The 21,012-nt window shown below is 41.0% G+C and overlaps 1 protein-coding gene across 1 annotated transcript; it reads right to left on the bottom strand.

Annotated features, from left to right (window-relative positions):
* Positions 1–2,033: 2,033 nt before the first annotated feature.
* Positions 2,034–20,675, bottom strand: lmf2a (lipase maturation factor 2a). The gene is given in 15 exon segments (XM_052097760.1): positions 2,034–3,197; positions 5,040–5,148; positions 5,768–5,879; positions 8,202–8,327; positions 8,330–8,369; positions 8,667–8,849; positions 9,565–9,661; positions 9,805–9,910; positions 9,994–10,128; positions 12,788–12,929; positions 13,024–13,202; positions 13,295–13,485; positions 13,753–13,781; positions 17,413–17,666; positions 20,421–20,675. Coding segments are annotated over 15 exon segments (2,199 nt in total). The 5' UTR covers positions 20,515–20,675; the 3' UTR covers positions 2,034–2,795.
* Between the last annotated feature and the right edge of the window lie 337 nt (positions 20,676–21,012).

The raw sequence follows: 21,012 nt of genomic DNA, 5'->3' as shown, positions 1-21,012 counted from the left end.
ACTAGTACTTTTATGATTGTTTATACTTAAGGCCATAAACATGCTCTTTGCAAGTATGTGAACGCAGGTGCTTCTAGCCAAGCAAGCTCAATTTAGTGCATTGTTGCGATCCAAAAACGTGTCAGGCCGCAATTCAATGCAATGCAATGCATGTACGCGTGACATCCTCAACACTGCCACAAGGGGCGCTATAGCCTGATTAATGTGAACTGTCCACTTCAACAGTGAGTTTTCTCTTTCAGCAACAGTTTGAAGAGAATATTGCGGAGCAAATAAGTTCAAGTCAATATATTTATAGCAACTTACTTGAATAATGACGCCTACAGTTTAATAACACAAACTTTTCAAGGTAACTCTATAGCCCCCTTGAGTACTGAGAATTGTTACCATCACCGTAACGCAAGTGCACGTTATGTATAAAGAAGTGGAACGCATGTTAGCATGTATGTTTGTTGGCTTGAGTAAAGTATGTTTCTGGCTCTAGGATTAACATACCACCCTGCATACTGTCAACTGCAGCTAACCATGTAGCAACATGCTAAAAACCATTTGCTTAACACTAGTTTTAAATGTATGATATCCTTTATTAATATAAATAACTGAGGGGAGCAATCCACAGAGTTGCATGAACTTTTATGCTCTTTGCAAAATACATTATAATGCGTTACATTATTATGTGTCCCTGAATAAAGGGGGGGGGTTCAAAATCAAAAGTAACAGTCAGTATCTGGTGTGGCCACCAGCTGCATTAAGTACTGCAGTGCATCTCCTCCTCATGGACTGCACCAGATTTGCCAGTTCTTGCTGTGAGATGATACCCAACTCTTCCACAAATGCACTTGCAAGTCCCCAGACATTTCTGGGGGGAATGGCCCTAGCCCTCATCCTTCGATCCAACAGGTCCCATGCAGTATGCAGTATGGCTGGTGGCATTGTCATGCAGGAGGGTCATGTCAGGATGAGCCTGCAGGAAGGGTACCACATAAGGGAGGAGGATGTCTTCCCTGTAACGCACAGCGATGAGATTGTCCACAATGACAACAAGCTCAGTCCAATGATGCTGCGACACACCGCCCCAGACCATGACGGACCCTTCACCTCCAAATCGATCCCGCTCCAGAGTACAGGCCTCAGTGTAACGCTCATTCCTTCGACGATAAACGTAAGTCAAACCATCACCCCTGGTGATACAAAACCGTGACTTTTCAGTGAAGAGCACTCTTTGTCAATCCTGTCTGGTCCAGTGAAGGTGGGTTTGTGCCCATAAGCGACATTGTTGCCGGTGATGTCTGGTAAGGACCTGCCTTACAACAGACCTACAAGCCCTCAGTCCAGCCTCTCTCAGCCCATTGCGGACAGTCTGAGCACTGATGGAGGGATTGTGCGTTCCTGGTGTAACTCGCGCAGTTGTTGTTGCCATCCTGTACCTGTTCCGCAGGTGTGATACCGATGTACCGATCCTGTGCAGGTGATGTTACCTTCCTGTCTCCCTGTAGCGCTGTCTTAGGCGTCTCACAGTACAGACAAGTTATTGCCCTGGCCACATCTGCAGTCCTCATGCCTCCATGCAGCATTCCTAAAGCATGTTCACGCAGATGAGCAGGGACCCTGTGCAGCTTTCTTTTGGTGTTTTTCCAGAGTCAGTAGAAAGGTCTCTTTAGTGTCCTCAGTTTTTTATAACTGTGACCTTAACTGTCTGCCGTCTGTAAGCTGTTAGTGTCTTAACGACCGTTCCACAGGTGCATGTTCATTAATTGTTTATGGTTCATTGAACAAGCATGGAAAACCTTTCCTTTACAATAAAGATCTGTAAAGTTATTTGGATTATTACAAAAGTATCTTTAAAATACCGTGCCCTGAAAAAGGAGTTATACATATATATATATATATTCTAGCTTAGAAAGAAACATGTACACCTTTTCTTGAGTATTCATGTATCGGTATTCAAGGCATTACGCTACATTACACATGCTTTGTTAAATCTTTGGAAATAAAGGCACTTATACGCGTGCATATTTTTATACATGTTTATTAAAAATATTACAAAACATTAAAGCAGAGTTTTTTCTTTCTTAGATCGCTCATATCAACATAATAAACATGCAACATTTTACACAATGGGGTCTAGGCATATCTTAATAATGTGATCACAGTGGTAAAAAAACTAAACAAAAACTGATCTGGGAACATTACAGCAATACACATATCTTACAACAAAGACATGATGACCGTCAGATTAAAAAGCAACTTAATTTAAATATCTTCATATTACAACTAATATTTTCGGACACCTGTAACCATACTTGATTTTTTATTCTAGGTAAATCATAAAAAGGCACGGCCCAGAATGTGTGCATCCCAACATGTAAAGTTATATTTTTAGGTCTCAAAAGAAACTCGGAGGACACATCCTGGGTTTTAGTGAATGTGGCATCATGAAGTGTGCGAGCAGTTAGCGGATGGTAGGAAAGAAACAATCTACCTTGTTTTGCATTAACCCCTTTGAACAATCAAGGGCCAAATAACAAAAAGTCCTTGTGATTTTGCTCTTTTATAGTGTCTAAATCTGGCAAGCGCTTACGTTCTTTACTTTCAAGTTTAGCTGAACTTCAAGTAAGCCACTGGTATATGTAAATGCTTTACTATGATGTCTAAATGTCTCAAATATACCTTTGAAAACAGAAAGTGTTTTGACATAATGGAAGTAATAAATAAGTGCTGATGTTCTGGGGCAGATGTAATTACCCTGAGTTGCTTTTGTAGAGTCTGAAGTTGAATCGAGAGACAACAGCTCATCATTTTCTTTTTCTGACGCGGTCTACGTCCCTTTCCTCTGAGCTCACTTCCTCTTCCTGTTCCTCTTCGCTAGTCTTTGTTGCATCTTCCTCTTCCAACGGTCCATCTTCCTCTACCTCAGCATCCGCTTTAGTTTCCTCCACAAGCTTCTTCTCGTCCGTCTCTGCCATGTTGGAGGGTGTTGCGTTTGCGGTCTGTTTATCCGCGGGTTTGTTCTGGTGGGACTCGTGTTGGTGAGGACGTGTGCGTGATCGTAGACAGTTGAGGAGACCGACTGTTGCTGCCGAGCTGAAGAGAGTCAACAGCAGAAGAGGAGCCGGCATCTCACGTACATGTTCGCCAACTTGCCGCAATAACCGTGGCAACCAAGCATTCGAACCACGCCTCGTAGGGGTCTTATCCTAATGCACAAGAAGAATCAGTTGGCATCAGTCAATAATAATAAGACCACTAAAGAAGTGTTTTCAAGAGACACCAAATTTGGAGACTTTTAAAAGTGAGCTGAAAATGCTTCCTATATCTTTTGTTCTTCATGGCAAAGGCCTGCGTCCAATCAAATTATCGACATAATGTTGTGGGTCATCCTCAAAAACCATGAGCAAAACAACGCAAGGTACAAGAAAACATGACCCAGACTACATGAAGTACATGCTCACTTGCAACCAGTGGTGGAGCTAGGGGTTGCCAACGGGATGGCCGTGCCCACCATGGACCGAAGCCTGGCCACCCCACTCGCTGTTGCTTTTTTATTCATTTTTGGCACAATTTAGCTCTTTAGAGGTGAAACCATCTCTGTAAAAATGTACCAACTTAACATGTGCGCACACCAATGTCGCCAAACATCTCCGTCCCGGGTGTCATTGTATCCACTCAACCCATATAAAAATGCTGCCCGAACATTTCTGGTGCCACCAGACTGATCGCTTGCCCCTGCCTGGCCACCCCTTTGAAAAACTCATGGCTCCGCCCCTGCTTGCAATGAGGACATGGTTTGTGTTTTGTCCGGTGAATTATTGCTGCCGAAATTATGAAACTATCAAGATCCACTTTTGTATGATAAACTACTTTTGTACTTCTTGGGTCGCCACTTGACGTCCAATGGAGGAGTCTGGGACCTGCAGCAAAACCAGTTGAGAGTGACTGATCTAAATGATTTGCAAATCAAAATGTGTGGTGGTGGCGTAGTGGCCTAAAGCACTGAACTGGTAATCAGAAGGTCGCTAGTTCGATCCCCACAGCCACCACCATTGTGTCCTTGAGCAAGGCACTTAACTCCAGGTTGCTCCGGGGGGGATTGTCCCTGTAATAAGTGCACTGTAAGTCGCTTTGGATAAAAGCATCTGCCAAATGCATAAATGTAAATGTAAAATAATTTTGGTAACTTTGTCAAGAGAGTCTCTAGATGATAGATGCAACATTTTAAGGAAATCAGACCAATGGTCTAAGAGTTTGAAAGTGTTTTTGTTTTGTTTGCTTTTTTGGAAAACTCAAAACGGTGGACAGAAATGAAATCGGAGGTGTACGTTTTGGTCATCCTTGCAATTCTGCAAACACAATAACTACAATTCACTAAAGTACTTTGTAATGAAACTACTTGGCCTTGATTTGTTCCTTAAAATTGTGTCATTTTGGTCATTTTCTCTACTTTTTGTTTGGACCCCGATAATTGCAACTTGCAGCTAAAAATATAAATAAAAAAAAAAAAAGTTCAACTACAGTCAAGCAACCCTTTTAACCCTTGTGTTGTGTTTGTTTTAACACATTTTATGTTACCGGTAAAAAATGACCGGCCCACTAAGATTGCTTTAAATCTCTCATATTGCATATATTATCACAAGATATTGCATTAGATATTTTTATCAACTTTTGTTTTAGTAATAATGACAGGTTTTGTACTCCTATTTTGAAAATATCTATATTTTTATTGATAGAATGATTCATTGAACTGAGCTTAAACCAGGCCAGTGGGAGGCACTCACTGCGGGGGAAGAAAAGTATAATTAAATAAATACATTAATGACTAATTGGTTGATCTGAACAAAATAGGTGTCATTTTAAAGCCTAGAATCTGGACTTTACAATGCATTTAGCTGATCTTACCAATCTATTAATAATGCTTTTTAATTTGCTGAGAAATTAGAACGCTTTCATTGTCATCATGCGAGTTTATAATTGAAGCCATTATTCAAAATGTTTCCCAATTCAATCACATGTTCACTTTTGATGGTCAACCCGTTCTTTACCTTGAGACCATGTTGAACAAGCATATGTTCCAGATAAGCGTCACCAAGCTGCACTATGGGATAGAACTCCTCCACATACACCCTCCTCCACCATCGCTGAGGGTATGACCTGAACAATGGCAATAAACATTAACCATTTTTAACAACAAAGTAACAGTTTGAAATAGAGATACATCAATGTATTGGCCAACATCTGTACTGGCCGATAAAAACAATTAACTGCATAATCCGACATCGGCCAATAGTTTAAAAACAGACGATGATCTGAGCCAATTAATTCCTGCCAAAAAACATGTTGGACAATTGGCCTAAAACTGGTGCGTTGTGTGACAGAACAATGCCTCTTGTGTGGAATTATTATTGGGTCACAATGAAAGCAGTGACAGCAATATTCATACTTTGCACTGCTAGAATTTCTCAAGATGGAGTTAATAATGTGCTTGGTTTACAACTCATGAAATGATTGCTTTATTTCTTTCAAATATGTGTAACTATCAGGGATTTGAAAAAAGGTAGCATATAAAAAAGTAGAACCACCAAACTATTGGTATCAGCAGATGCTGCTTTAAATAATTAGATAATGGTGCATCCCTAGTTTCAATTCCAGGGAACAGGCAAGTCCCTTTGGATAAAAGCATCAGCCAATTGCATTATATGTAAATGTCATTTGATAGCAAGACTTATTGTGAAATTTATTGCACTGGTGGGTATGTGTGCATGTAACCCACCCATCCTCTTTCGGCTCGGTGAACCAGTATTTGTAGCGATGAGCCCGGAGATATGCAGGAGGCTGTTTGCTGAACGGATACAGAGACTCGTCTGTCTGAACGAGTCGTATTACTGCACAACACAAGACAACAATTCCATGTAAATGTCAAACATACCTCGTAAAAAGAAAGTTTAAAGCAAAGGAACAAAACCCCTTTAAATTGGCATTTTATGTCCATCTATACTGTACTGTATTAGACCAGTAAAGCCTGACATATAAAATAATTGTCAGAAAATTCAATTTTTTTTTTTACATTAAACTCTTTTTAGCACTATTAGACAGTTTTAAAATAAATCATTAAAAAAAAAAAAAAAAAGGAATTTTTTTTTTTATGCATCATATTTGATCAATTAGGCTTTAAAAGGTCATTATCCTCCTGATGCCCTGCAATTCATTTTTGTGTAGGACATTTGCTTCCGAAAGGGTTTCTTTGCCCATACATGCTACAGTGGGGTATTTTTAGAGGACTCTCTGGGCTTTTCAGAGATACCAAATGTTTGAGAGTTTGGCCATGACAACTTCCTCTTCTTGATCAATAAATATGGACTGAAATGTATCACAGTTCAATTCAGCACATCAAATACAATATGAATTGAATTTTCTTTTTTCAATAATCCATTTTTATCAGATGGATTTTATGCACCAAACACTATATTGACATTTAAAAAAGGGAAATTGTTAAACTTTTTTCTCTGGGTCTCAGTAACTTATGGTAAGATGACATCATAATAGCTTGTAATGAAAAACAATGAGATCTTTATGATGACAGAGCATGATAGAATTTTCCAATCTACGTGATTTATCCATTTTCTTTTTGTGGTAGGAATGAATGCAATGTAGATTTAGAGATATACCTCAAAAGCCTGCTGTATCATATTTGATACATATGGAATTCATCTGGCTTTTCAATCAAATAATATACAACATTTTAACCAAGCACAAGTTGCTTATATTCAGCAAATACTCCTTTTAAAATATCAGTAACAATATAATCATTATTGTCAATTTTACATCATCATAAGAAGTTGTCATTTATCCCAACATAAGGTCACTTTTCACGCAGTCCTCCTCCATTATAAATAGATCGATATAGACATTGAAACCACTTTTTCCACAAATAACCACTAGATGGTGCCATTAATATGTGAAACTTACATACCATAGTTCGTTTGGCTCATCGGCGTGAACAAATAGTGAAACGTTGTGTATCATATTTGATACATCCGATGTTATTGAGTCAAAGTTCTGTAACAATTTCTTTTAGGAAATTGCTTTATCCACCTCACATGAAGAGGGCACCATTTCTAGAACAACATTTTCAACCAGCCATATTTTATGGTTGCAATAGAGGGGACAAAAGGACATTTAATTCCACTTTAAGTAAGCAATAATTATTTTCAGAAAGACAAGAAAATGTCTGAGAAATACATTATTAGCCAAATTTATGACAGCGCTGCATTTGAGTGCTGTGTCATGTCCATATTGTTTTAGAGGTTAAGTTCAATTCTCCCTTTACTTTAAATACCCATAATAATGCGTTACAGGACGTGACCATTACAGACACTTTATTACATGTCATATGGGTGGTGGTGTAGTGGTCTAAAGCACATAACTGGTAATCTAGTAATCAGAAGGTTGCTGGTTCGATCCCCACAGCCGCCGCCACCACCATTGTGTCCTTGAGCAAGGCACTTAACTCCAGGTTGCTCCGGGGGGATTGTCCCCGTAATAAGTGCACTGAAAGTTGCTTTGGATGAAAGCGTCTGCCAAATGCATAAATGTAAATATGGATATCAATGGGAGAATCAAACATCCACAGCTTGTTCTTTTACCATGATTATTCAGATATTTCACTCTTTATTACTTTGTGACATATTTCAAGCTTACTGGAACTAAAGCCAACATTTTGAAAGGGTTCATTTTGACAAACTTAGTGATTTGAGTAGTAATATGATAACCATTAGATCATCTCATATTGCTGTGCTGCTCGACATGTTCCGCACACACCCGCTAGAGGGCGCAGCTCATCGTGCATCACTGACTGAAGCGGTCAATGCATATTATATATTTTAAAATGCAGCCTTTTGTGGTTTAGTTTTCGTGCACAGCCATAATCACGATTTTAATCTTATTTTAGTCCATCGTGCAGCCATGACGGATATCATACTAATGGTTTTTCCTCATTGTGTAAGTGCCGCTTTCACAACTGTCACGTTCGAAACAATGAAAATTAAAAATGACATGTTTTTAGCAGTGCCAAACCTTATTATTTCTGTATTGTTTTCACAGCAAATGCCATCCCTGGAATTGCCCAAATATAGTATAAACACTGCACGGAGAATTGTGTCTTTGGCAAACTCGTGCATGCACATAAACACATTCAGACTTCTTACCATCTCGTTTGCCCTGAAGTAGTCGGTTTAATAGGCTGCTGAACCAGGGACTCTGTGTGTGCGGCCCAAGAGCAGCAAACCACATCTGCCAGTCCAGTCTGGGCTGGTGCGGAGCAACAACAGGGGTGCTGCGCTCATGTTCCCTGGCTTGTACATGAACTCTATCTCCTGTAGGGAAATAAATCCACCAAAAAGTTTTTAATTATGGATGTAATGACTGATGAGATTTTGCCTAATACCAACAGAAACAGTAACAGAAACAATCCCAATGGAGTAACCCGGGGTTAAGTGCCATGCCCATGGGCACAATGGTTATAGTTCAGGATCAACCAGTGCATGGTTTGAACCTACAACCTATTGGTTACAATCCCATATCCTGAACCACTAGACTTGCATGTGATTAATTAGTCGTACTTTATACATCATTTGTACGTCACACACTTCCTGAATTAACCTTGAACTGACCGTCCATGTGTTGCGATCCATGCTGCCCTCAATGACCACCTCTGGACGTCCTCCAACTCCAGTCATTCTCCGGAACAGTCCGTACGAGTTGACCAGTTGGTAACGGTCAGTTATCTCAAACGCAGTCTGGATGCCAGGCCAAAGATTACTGTTGGCCTCATATTCAATGAAGGTGTATGGAACCTGTGCTCATACACATCCACCCACACACAAACACACTATTAGCATTGTTACTGTCATATAGGCCTCAGAGAGGGATAAAAGGCAGACTGGAGACTGCAGTGGGACAGAGAGAGATTTACAGACTGCTGTCCGACACCTTTGTGTGTGTGTGTTTGTCTTTTTGGTTGAGATTCAAATAAAAATATTATTTATATTGTCAAGCCGGTTGTCGCCTCCTTTCCCCTTTAAGCCCTTTACACTGGTGCCGAAATCTGGAAAGGAGGAGGGATGTGCCGTATTGAGTTCTTGCCGCTACCATCCACCCCAAAGGAGCAGCTGTGGCCATCCACCGGAGGACAGAGGAGCCCGGCCGCCTGGAAGCAGGAGGAATGTCCGCCGACCACGAAGGGAGGAGGGGCTCCCAACCAACCGCCTGGAGCGGTTACGGCTGCTAGGGTTGGGGGAGACCCCTACCGTTCACCAATAACATGGCGGAGTGTCACATACGCCAGGGGCCAGAGGACTGCCTCTGATCTGCCCGGAGAGGCACGGCTGTTGTCCATTAGAGGGTGGAGGAGTGGCCGAGGATGAAAATGACACTTTTAAAAATCCCTGATATTTCCATTTTATTCTAACATGACTAAAGACAAAAAGGAACCAAAAGACAAAAGATGATATCTAAAGAAGTATGAAGACGTGTGTATTTCATGAGATTTGTTTTGTAGTTGTCACTGACCAGGCTGATGGCAAACATTGAGACTGTAGCTGAAGCCATAACTGCCCACTGGACTGTACTCCAGAGACGCCAGAACACACCCTTCACACAAGCACTCCTGCAACACACACACACACATTCAGAACCAATCCACTTCACAGACACTGGACATTACTGGACTCAATGCACACAGTGCCATCTACTGGACATCCTATTCCAACAAACACCTGTGCACTGTTGCAAACAGACAACACCACTCACTTAAACATGGCGGTGATGATCTCCCAGGTGACAGACAGCACACCCATCCAGATACTGGGCATTGTGACTGCCTTCAAAAACCCGCTGAACTCAAAAAACGTAAATGCTGAAGAACAGAAATCCAAAAAGGTGAATCCTACTGAACGACAACTATCAGAAATGAAATGAATATAAATGCTGGAGTTTTACCTGCTTTGGAGGAGACACTTTTCTTGTCCCATTCCACCTGCAGGTCAAAGTAAAGGGCAGTCAAGTAGGCAAGCAGAGCGTATACGCCAACTTCGACCATCACGATAAGACCGGACAAGAGGGTCTGCAAGGATGCTGTACAAAACCAAATAAGAGTCAAATTCATCCCGGAATGAGTTGGAAAATTTAGGCCACATCCATTCCACACGAATCCAGCTTTGTTTGAAAACTCTGATTTCAGTTTTCTAACGTCATCCTTTTCCAAGTATCGGATATTTTTTTTTTATATCCTTCCTGTTATTTACAGTCCATTAGTGATTAAAATGTTAAAAGCATAATTTCTAATCATACATTGCATGGGAGGAGGGAAAAACCACCACGCAGATCTGCCGGTTCTCTTAAAGAGACAGTACCAATTTAGCGCTTGTTACACATATCAATGTAAATTGCACAAATTCTTATAAACAAACATGTAACAAAATGTAGTAATGTAGTAAGTGTGATACATTTGTAAATCTAAATATTTAAAAGGGGAAATTATTAAATATTTTAAGTTCAACAAACACTGTAAATATTGAAGAATTTTAAAAACAGGCATGTAGGGGTTTGGTAAATCCGAAGCCTCGCCCAATAAACCTAATGTATTTACATTGTACATTTGAACAAGCACTTAAATTATAATTTGTATAATACAATTATTAAATTATTGTTATATGTAGAATTCTATTTTCATTATTTGGTTCCAAACTTGTGAATAATATTTTTATTAAAAAGGTGTATGATATTTCAATAAGTGACATCTTGTATCATTACTATAAATAATCAAGAATATTTTCATGAAAAATCATAAATTGACTGTGAAATTTGTAGGTTTTTTTTAAAAAGCTAAAATGTTATTGAAATGATAAAAAGTGAAATATGAAATAGAAAATGTACAATCTCGCAAACTATATAAAGATGAAGTAAACATACACTTAGGTTGAAGTAATTAAAACTAATTTTGTATCCACTCCACAGATTTCATATTAGCAAACTGTAGTGTTGGCAAGTTATTTTGGACATCTACTTTGTGCATGACATGAGTAATGTTTCCAACAATTGTTTACAGTCAGATTGTGCTCACTTTTAATTGACTATAATCACAATGTGTCCAGTGGGTCAGAAGTTTACATACATTAAGTTAACTGTGCCTTTAAACAGCTTGATTCCAGAACATTATGTGAAGCCTTTAGGCAATTAGCCAATTAGCTTAATTGGAGGCTAATTGGAGTTAATTGGAGGTGTACCTGTGGATGTGTTTTAAGGCCTACCTTCAAACTCACTGCCTCTTTGATTGACATCATTGGAAACTCAAAAGAAATCAGACCTCAGAAAAACTATTGTGGACCTCCAGAAGTCTGGTTCATCTGTCGGAGCAATTTCCAAATGCCTGAAGTTACCACAATCATTGGTACAAACAATAGTACTCAAGTATAAACACCATGGGACCACACAGCCATCATTAGAGTGGTGGTGGCGTAGTGGTCTAAAGCACATAACTGTTAATTAGAAGGTTGCTGGTTCGATCCCCACAGCCACCACCATTGTGTCCTTGAGCAAGGCACTTAACTCCAGGTTGCTCCGGGGGGATTGTCCCTGTAATAAAGGCTCTGTAAGTCGCTTTGGATAAAAGCCAAATGCATAAATGTAATTGTAAATCATGCCACTCAGGAAGGAAACACATTCTGTCTCCTAGAGATGACCGTAGTTTAGTGCGAAACGTCCAAATCAATCCCAGAACAACAGCAAAGGTCCTTGTGAAGATGCTGGAGGAAACCGGTAGACGAGTATCTATATCCACAGTAAAACGAGTCCTATATTGACATACCCTGAAAGGCTGCTCAGCAAGGAAGGAGCCACTGCTCCAAAACCGCCATTAAAAAGCCAGACTACAGTTTGCAAGAGCACATGGAGACAAATATCTGACTTTCTGGAGAAATGTCCTCTGGTCTAATGAAACAAGATTGAACTGTTTGGCCATAATGACAATCGTTATGTTTGGAGGAATAAGGGTGAGGCTTGCAAGCCGAAGAACACCATCCCAACTGTGAAGCATGGGGGTGGCAGCATCATGTTGTGGGGGTGCTTTGCTGCAGGAGGGACTGGTGCACTTCACAAAATAGATGGCATCATGAGGAAGGAAACTTATGTGGATATATTGAAAAGACATCAGCCAGGATGTTAAAGCGCAGTCTCAAATGGGTCTTCAAAATGGACAATGACCCCAAACATACCTCCAAAGTTGTGGCAAAATGGCTCAAGGACAACAAAGTCAAGGTATTGGCATCACAAAGCCCTGAACTCAATCAAAACTGTTTAGGCAATACATCCACAGGTACACCTCCAATTAGCCTATCAGAAGCTAATTGGCTAATTGCCTAAAGCCTTGACATAATTTTCTGGAATTTTCCAAGCTGTTTAAAGGCACAGTTAACTGTATGTAAACTTCTGACCCACCTGAATTGTGATATAGTCAATTAAAAGTGAAACAATCGGTCTGTAAACAATTGTTGGAAAAATTGCACAAAGTAGACGTCCTAAACGACTTGCCAAAACTATAGTTTGCGAATATGAAATCTGTGGAACTGTTAAAAAATTTGTTTTAATGACTTCAACCTAAGTGCATGTAAACTTCTGATTTCTTACGGTTCCCATCTCTAATCGCATCACACCAGGGTAGGACACAATGCAAATAAATAAATATATAAATACAGCCTAAATAACAACAACATCAAAAGTGTTGTTGTGCGTCTACATACAGCTCTCTGTCTTTGGCGGGGTCTGCGGAGCCAGAAGTTGACATGTTGATCATCCAGCAGAGAGAGGCACAGAGTGATCGTGAGAATATTAAAGAAGTTATAATTCCCTGACAGAATAATCAGCACCTGAAGCAGAACCTGTAAAACACGGAGACATCTCTCACAAAAATAAACACACTGCACATTAAAATAAAACGATAGACAGTCCCTCGCCAAACGCTAACATACACACCTGCATATAGAAAGCGGTGAGCCTGTGTCTTCGTATGGGGCTGAAGAACAGAAACGGAACAGCGATTTCGGTAACAAATGTTCCCACCACACTGAGTTTCTGGAACCACACCGGCAGCTGGTGAGCAAACCAGGCCAGCGGGGTCGGGATACACTGGGTCTCATAGTGATAGGTTACAGCTGACGTTCAGGTTCAGAACGACATGAGGGTGAGTAATAAATGACAGAACTTTCATGTTTTGCTGAACTATTCCTTTAAAGCTATTCCTTACCTGTCAGACCCCACCAGGTGGGACACCGGCTGGTCAGTTTGACGACACCAGACGCAAACATCAGCCGAAACAACAGCCAGCGCACCAGCCAGAAAGTCACGTTGTCATGAAGACGCACTTTTGAAGACCAGGGCATGTTCATGGGAGCGACAAGTATGGCCAAGAAGCCCGTCTCCAACAACAGGTTATCCCTGAGAAAAGTTTGACATATAAATACAAGCTTCTGAAATGCTTAAGAGATTTCACACGTGTTATGAAAGCAGCTCAAGACAGACGTGTCACTACCATAAATTACACTCCTAACAACATCAGGATTGTTTTGTTGACACGGTTGCATAGCAGTTCAACAATGCCAGAAAAATCACAGAGTAACACTAGGAACACACACAGAAAATGTGTCACCGTATTGTCATGAACCATGACCAAAAACACAAACGGATGGAAAATCTGATACTCACCACTGGAAATATAGGAAGACTTGACCCACCTAAAGAAACAAGTTAAAAATGTAAGCACCAATACATTGCCTTGTACAATCAAACATTTCCTCTGCTGATGTGTAGTGGTTGACATGTAGCTGGGGTCAGAGTGCAGGGTCAGCCATGATACGGTGCCCCTGGAGCAGATAGGTTCAAGGGCCTTGCTCAAGGGCCCAACAGTGGTATCTTGGCAGTGTTGGGGCTTGAACCCACGACCTTCTGGTCAGTAACCCAGAGCCTTAACCGTTGAGCCACCACTGCCCTTTTGGGACATTTGGAAACAAATAATAGTGCACTCTAAATATCAGACTGCTGATATGCAAGAGCTATGATTAGTGATTAGAATTGGTCAAATATAATAATACATGAACGATGCCGCAGACCACAACAGCTGTGATTGGTCCACTTTAACCAAAGACCGCCTCCCAGGATTATATCAAGGGCGGCACAGTGGTGCAGCGGTTAGCACTGTCGCCTCACAGCAAGAAGGTCGTGGGTTCAAACCCTGGTTGCCCCGGCCTTTCTGTGTGGAGTTTGCATGTTCTCCCCGTGTCTGCGTGGGTTCTCTCCGGGTACTCCGGCTTCCTCCCACCATCCAAAAGACATGCAGGCTAGGTTAATTGGTGTCTCCAAAAAAATTGTCCTAGGTGTGGATGTGGAGGTGAGTGTGAGTGTATGTCTGTCTATGTGTGGCCCTGCGATGAACTGGCGGCCTGTCCAGGGTGTCCCCCGCCTTTCGCCCAATGTTAGCTGGGATAGGCTCCAGGCCCCCCGCGACCCTGTACACAGGATAAGCGGTTGACGATGGATGGATATAAACGATGGATTATAATCGTTTATAATCGTGACCATTAAAGCAATTGTCTCAATCAGGAGCACCCACTGTTTCATGAAGTTACTAGCGAAATGCGACAAAAGATATCGGCTTATAGCTTATAACCTCTAAAAGCTTTCTTTCTCCGAGCCTTTACTTGATATGAAATAATATGTGATGTATTCTACTTGCAATCTTTCCGATTGGCATGATGATTTGACCACATGTTCGACAGTAGGACGTGTGTTCAATAAATAATCCTATTTCATAAATTATGGAAACATAAACACTTCTAATTTGTCAGCAAATTAAAAAGCACCTGGTAAGAGTTGGTTATATTGCCTTGTGACAGGGCGGAGGGTCGGGCTGGGTCGTGATTATACACACCCGGTCCCTTATCAGGCCTCCGAGAGGGATAAAGGCCGACTGCGGACGGTGGTGCGACGAGAGAGAGATCGTTTACGGACATGTCCATCATTTGTCTTTCGTTTTGGTTAATCATTAAAATATTGTTTATATCGCCGGACGGTTTTCGCCTCCTCCTTTCCATTAAACTGTTTTACATGCCTATATGCATTGTAAAGTCAATAAAACAACCATTTTGCATTATTCAGGCGAGTAGATATTCATTCATTTGACGATTTATTTTTCAACATGGAACGTGAAAAAAAAAAGTGACAGGGAACTGCTGAGGAGAGGCATTACATTTACATTGCTGCATTTGGCAGATGCTTTTATCCAAAGCGACTTACAGAGCCCTTATTACGGGGACAATCCCCCCGGAGCAACCTGGAGTTAAGTGCCTTGCTCAAGGACACAATTGTGGTGGCTGTGGGGATCGAACCAGCAACCTTCTGATTACCAGTTATGTGCTTTAGCCCACTACGCCGCCACTACCACTCCCAGGGAGAGGCTGTTATTATACGTCATTTAGAGGTAAATAAATGAGCACTCCACAGGAAGCTGGATCTGCCCAATTTTTGTGAGGTTTGTTTATTACATTTGTTTAAACGAGATATGCACATATTTGCGGAAGGCATATTATATTAGTTTTGTTATTAGCATTTTTTCCGTAAGACAAGACAGTGAACTGTTGAAGAGAGAGAGGGAGAATGAAACACGTGAGCAATTTAACATTGAGCTCAATGCGTCTTTCGTGGCTCTGATATACGGACCGTTTAAATTACACTTTTGCACATTGGTCTATTATTGTACTAACACAATGGCACGTAACAACAAAACAAACCCTGACTGGTCATTTACATTTCTAAGTCCTTTCACATGCAAGCAAAGGATTTTCAGAACCCTCAAGAAACAAATTGTCCAAACGGTAAAATGTATCGGCCTCTGTATTTCGTTTGACTACGAATGCAAACCAACCTGTTAGCCACAACGTGGAACATATGCTGTAGGTTTGACGCAGAAGTATAAATCAGCCTTGATTCTTAAAATCACAAAATGTATGTTTTACTCTCTGGCAGGGGTGCTCATTACGTTGAATGCAAAACAGTCAATTATGTCCCAAGAACGTAAACAGAGGGACAAAAGTGGATTTGTATCAAAACATCTGACCTGAAGTGTAAATTGTGAAGTATTAAAGGGATAGTTCACCCAAAAATGAAAATCCTCTCATTATTTACTCACCCTCATGCTATCCCAGATGTGTACGACTTACTTCCTTCCTTCTGCCGAACACAAATGAAGATTTTTAGAAGAATATTTCAGCTCTGTAGGTCCATACAATGCAAATGAATGGTGACCAGAACATTGGAGTTCCAGATAAAGGGACCATTCAAGTAATCCATACGACTCCAGTGGTTTAATCAATGTCTTCTGAAGTGAGCCAATCAGTTTTGGGTGAGAACAGACCAAAATAAAACACATTTTCCCCTGTACATCTTGCCATTGCAGTCTCTAGGCACAATCATGATTTCAAGCTTGATTACGCTTGCATGACACTTGTGCAGAGCACTAGATGGCGCTACAGGAATTGTAATCAAACATGAAATCACGATCGCCAAGGAGACTCCTGTCAAGGTTTATATTGAAAAAGGAGTTTTATTTTGATCTGTTCTCACCCAAAATCGATTGGATCGCTTCAGAAGACATTGATCAAATTAATTGGACCTTCAGAGTTCTGGTCACCATTCACTTGCATTGTAATATTCTTCTTAAAAGCATCTGAGATGGCATGAGTAAATGATAAGAGTTTAACAATATCTTTAATGTATTATAATCACACAGCGAAGACCGGCATTTCATTAGTTTTATGAAACATTTCATTACATGTTTACATTTCTGAATGTTTACTTGAACATTTAATACTGCTTTTGAAAACCTAAAGCACTGGTTTCTTCATTTGTATCTTCGTTTTATTGTTTTTATTAGTTCTACTGATGGCAATTTGTTTCTTTGATCTTTACTATTAATGTTCCCTTGTCTTGAATGACTTACAACCTTAAAACAATGTTTCCTCAAATTGGTGTATAAATCGGTATCAAAACCCAGCCCAAGCCGTGAGGCCAATATGTTCGCCAATCAGCCACTATTTTGAGATTACTTGAGCACTTTTGAGACTATTTGGATCAGCCAATAACTATGTCAATACATACGTTTCAATTTCAATTTGTAATGAGTAAATGTTATGCAAAACAAGTATTCATTTAATTGTATTGGTCTTGTGTACATCTCATTTGCCGTCATTAGATTATATTGCAAATATCAAAACATTATGATATTAAAAGTATTATAACAGCTCTCAGCCTTCCTGTTCTCTACATGTCAGCATCAAAAAACCCATTTCAGCATGTGAAATTAGTCTATACCTGGTAGAGGGACAGGTAGAGTATCCAGAGCACCAGGAACACTCTGCAGTCTCGGAGCACAGGTACAGCCATTGCCATTAAACTGATGAGAGCTCCAGTCAGGCTAAGCAGCTCCATGCACTGCTGTGTGTCCAAACCCAGATGAGGACCGAACCACAGCAGGGTGGGAGAATACTTTAGCTGCTCCAGAACACTTTTACCAGAAACCCGCAGCATCCATCGTGCCGGTAACAAGCCCTCATTTCCATACAGACCTAGAGAGAGAAAGAAAAATAGTCATTGATTGTGTAAGAGACAGAATGACTTTCAAAATAGTACTGTGGTAGTACCATGGTCAAGTGACGGTATTAAATGCAAGTTATTCATTTGATGGTATTATCATGCTACATGTCTAAAAACACGGTAATACCATGGCATTTTTTTGTAAGTGTGACTTTCTGCATGCGTTTGTGCTAGAATGAAAACTATGCAGAAGTCAGAATAATAGTATTATTTATTTCAGCTTTTATTTCATCACATTTCCAGTGGGTCGATGTTCAAATACACTTTGTTAGTATTTGGTAGCATTGCCTTTTAATGGTTTAACTTCAACAGTTTTGGGTGTCCTTCCGCAAGCTTCTCCCAGTAAGTTGCTGGAATTTTGGCCCATTTCTCCGGACAGAACTGGTGTAACTGTATCAGGTTTGTAGGCCTCCTTGTTCGCACACGCTTCAGTTCATCAGACTGAGGAAAAGAGTTTTGTGATGGCACTCCAACACCTTGACTTTATTGTCCTTAAGCTATTTTGCACAACTTTGGAGGTATGCTTGGGATCAAGGTCCATTTGGAAGACCCATTTGCGACTGCGCTTTAACTTCCTGGCTGATGTCTTGAGATGTTGCTTCAATATATCCACATAATTTTCCTTCCTCATGATGCCGTCTATTTAGTGAAGTGCACCAGTCCCTCCAGCAGCAAAGCACCCCCACAACATGATGCTGCCACCCCCGTGCTTCACGTTTGGGATGGTGTTCTTCGGCTTGTAAGCCTCACCCTTATTCCTCCAAACATATCGATGGTCATTATGGCCAAACAGTTCAATCTTGTTTCATCAGACCAGAGGACATTTCTCCAGATCTTTGTCCCCATGTGCACTTGCAAACTGTAGTCTGGCTTTTTCATGGCAGTTTTGGAGCAGTGGCTTCTTCCTTGCTGATCAGCCTTTCAGGTTATGTCAATATAGGACTCGTTTTACTGTGGATATAGATACTCGTCTACCGGTTTCCTCCAGCATCTTCACAAGGACCTTTGCTGTTGTTCTGGGATTGATTTGGACGTTTCGCACTAAACTACGTTCATCTCTAGGAGACATAATGTGTCTCCTTCCTGAGCGGTATGATGGCTGTGTGGTCACACGGTGTTTATACTTGCATACTATTGTTTGTACACATGAACGTTGTACCTTCAAGCATTTGGAAATTGCTCCGACAGATGAACCAGACTTGTGGAGGTCCACAATAATTTTCTGAGGACTTTGCCTCTTTGTTTGACATCATGGGAAAATCAAAAGAAATCCACAGAGTTTGAAGGTAGGCCTTAAAACTCATCCACAGGTACACCTACAATTGACTCCAATCAGCCTATCAGAAGCTAATTGGCTAATTGCCTAAAGGCTTGACATAATTATTTGGAATTTTCCAAGCTGCTTAAAGGCACAGTTAACTTTGTAAATGTGTATGTAAACTTCTGACACACTGGACACATTGTGATATAGTCAATTAAAAGTGAAACAATCGGTCCGTAAATGCATGTCATGCACAAAGTAGATGTCCTTTTAATTGCTAATATTGCTAATATCTTCAATAGACCACTGGAGCTGTGTGAAGTCCCATGCTGCTTCAAACGCTCAATCAACATCCATGTCCCAAAGAAACCCAAAATCATAAGACTTACTGACTACAGACCCGTCGCTCTGACATCTGTGGTCATGAACTCATTTGAGAAACTGGTGTTGGCCCACCTGAAGTACATCACTGGACCCTTTCTAGTTCCCCTTCAATTTGCTTATCAAGCAAACAGGTCTGTGGATGATGCAGTCATCATGGGTTTGCGTCATGTCCTGCAACAGCTGGACAGACCAGGGAGATATGCAAGGATCCTTTTTGTGGACTTCAGTTCGGCTTCAACACCATCATCCCAGCTATTCTCCAGACTAAATTACACCAATTCTGTTCCCACGTCTATCAGTCAGTGGATTACCAGCTTTCTGATGGACAGGCAGCAGATAGTGAGACTTTCAGCACCTGTACCATCAGCACTGGTGCCCCCAAGGGATGTGTGCGCTCCCCACTACGCTTCTACCTGTACACCAATAACTGCACAGCCAAGGACCCCTCTGTCAAGCTCCTGAAGTTTGCAGATGACCCTACTGTCATCGGCCTCATCCAAGATGACGATGAGTCTGTATACAGAAGGAAGGTTGAATGGCTGGCTCACTGGTGTAGTCAAAACAACCTGGAGCTCAAAACGGTGCAGATGATTGCGAACTTTTGGAGGAACATCCCAACACTGACCCACCTCACCATTCTAAACAGCATGGGCACTACCATCTCACAGGACCTGAAGTGGGAGACCCACATTGACTCCATTGTGAAAAAGGCCCAGCAGAATTTCCTTCGCCAGTTTCTAACAGGCATCAACATGCACCTCTATCAAATCTGAGATGTTATGCACAGACACGATTCTGCTAAATCAACCCCTATTTAAATAGCAAAGTTACTATAAGGTTGTCATGTCGAGAACTGCATCCATGCACTGCAGAATGGACATTTTAACATCTTTCAACAAACTATTTATCTTGTGCATTCAACTTTAGATGAAGTGTAGACAAACATACATAACTTTCCATTTAGAAATCAAACCTGAAATTATATCATGCATGTGTCTTATGGATGGATAAAACTCTTTCTGCATGCAAAAGTACAGATCAATTCATGCAAGTTCAACTAACAAAATATTGACACACTCACCTGGAATCTGCACATAAAGTGACGCAAAGGCAATCATGTAGATTGCAGACAGGCACCACAAAAACATATGCCTCGGTAGTCTTATTTCTCCCATTTTTTCGAGCGGTTATCTCCTTAGATGGGTTGGAAATCTCCGCTCAAGATGGTGATCAGACGGATTTAGCATGCAGGACTGTCTGAGCGACACGTCCAAAATGCAGAACAAGAGACTCGGGTCTACGCTGCCACGCCAATGAGTCCTACTATGGTGAGGGCAACCCTCATGAATATTAATTACGTAACGTTCCTACGCAATACGCTAAATAAATATCGGGGCAGGGCACAACGGTTCGTCAATCGTAGGTTTCCACAGAAAAGCGATTAAAAAACATCGCAGACAGACATAAAAATGTGTTCGGTCGGTGCGAACGAACACTGGCAAAGCTAAGGCGACAGCTTGCCTTATGAATATTGATTAACTAAACTGACGAGCGCCAAGTGAGTATAGCTGATTGGCTGAAAGACTGACGTTGGTAAGTGGGCGTTACACAGCTGGCGAATTGGCGTTTGGGCTCCACTGATAAATATTAATTAGGGTGTGCTTCCGCAAGAT

This window comes from Xyrauchen texanus, chromosome 29 (assembly GCF_025860055.1).
Source record: "Xyrauchen texanus isolate HMW12.3.18 chromosome 29, RBS_HiC_50CHRs, whole genome shotgun sequence".
NCBI classification, from domain to species: Eukaryota; Metazoa; Chordata; class Actinopteri; order Cypriniformes; family Catostomidae; genus Xyrauchen; species Xyrauchen texanus.
This window is presented reverse-complemented; position numbering and strand designations above follow the sequence as displayed.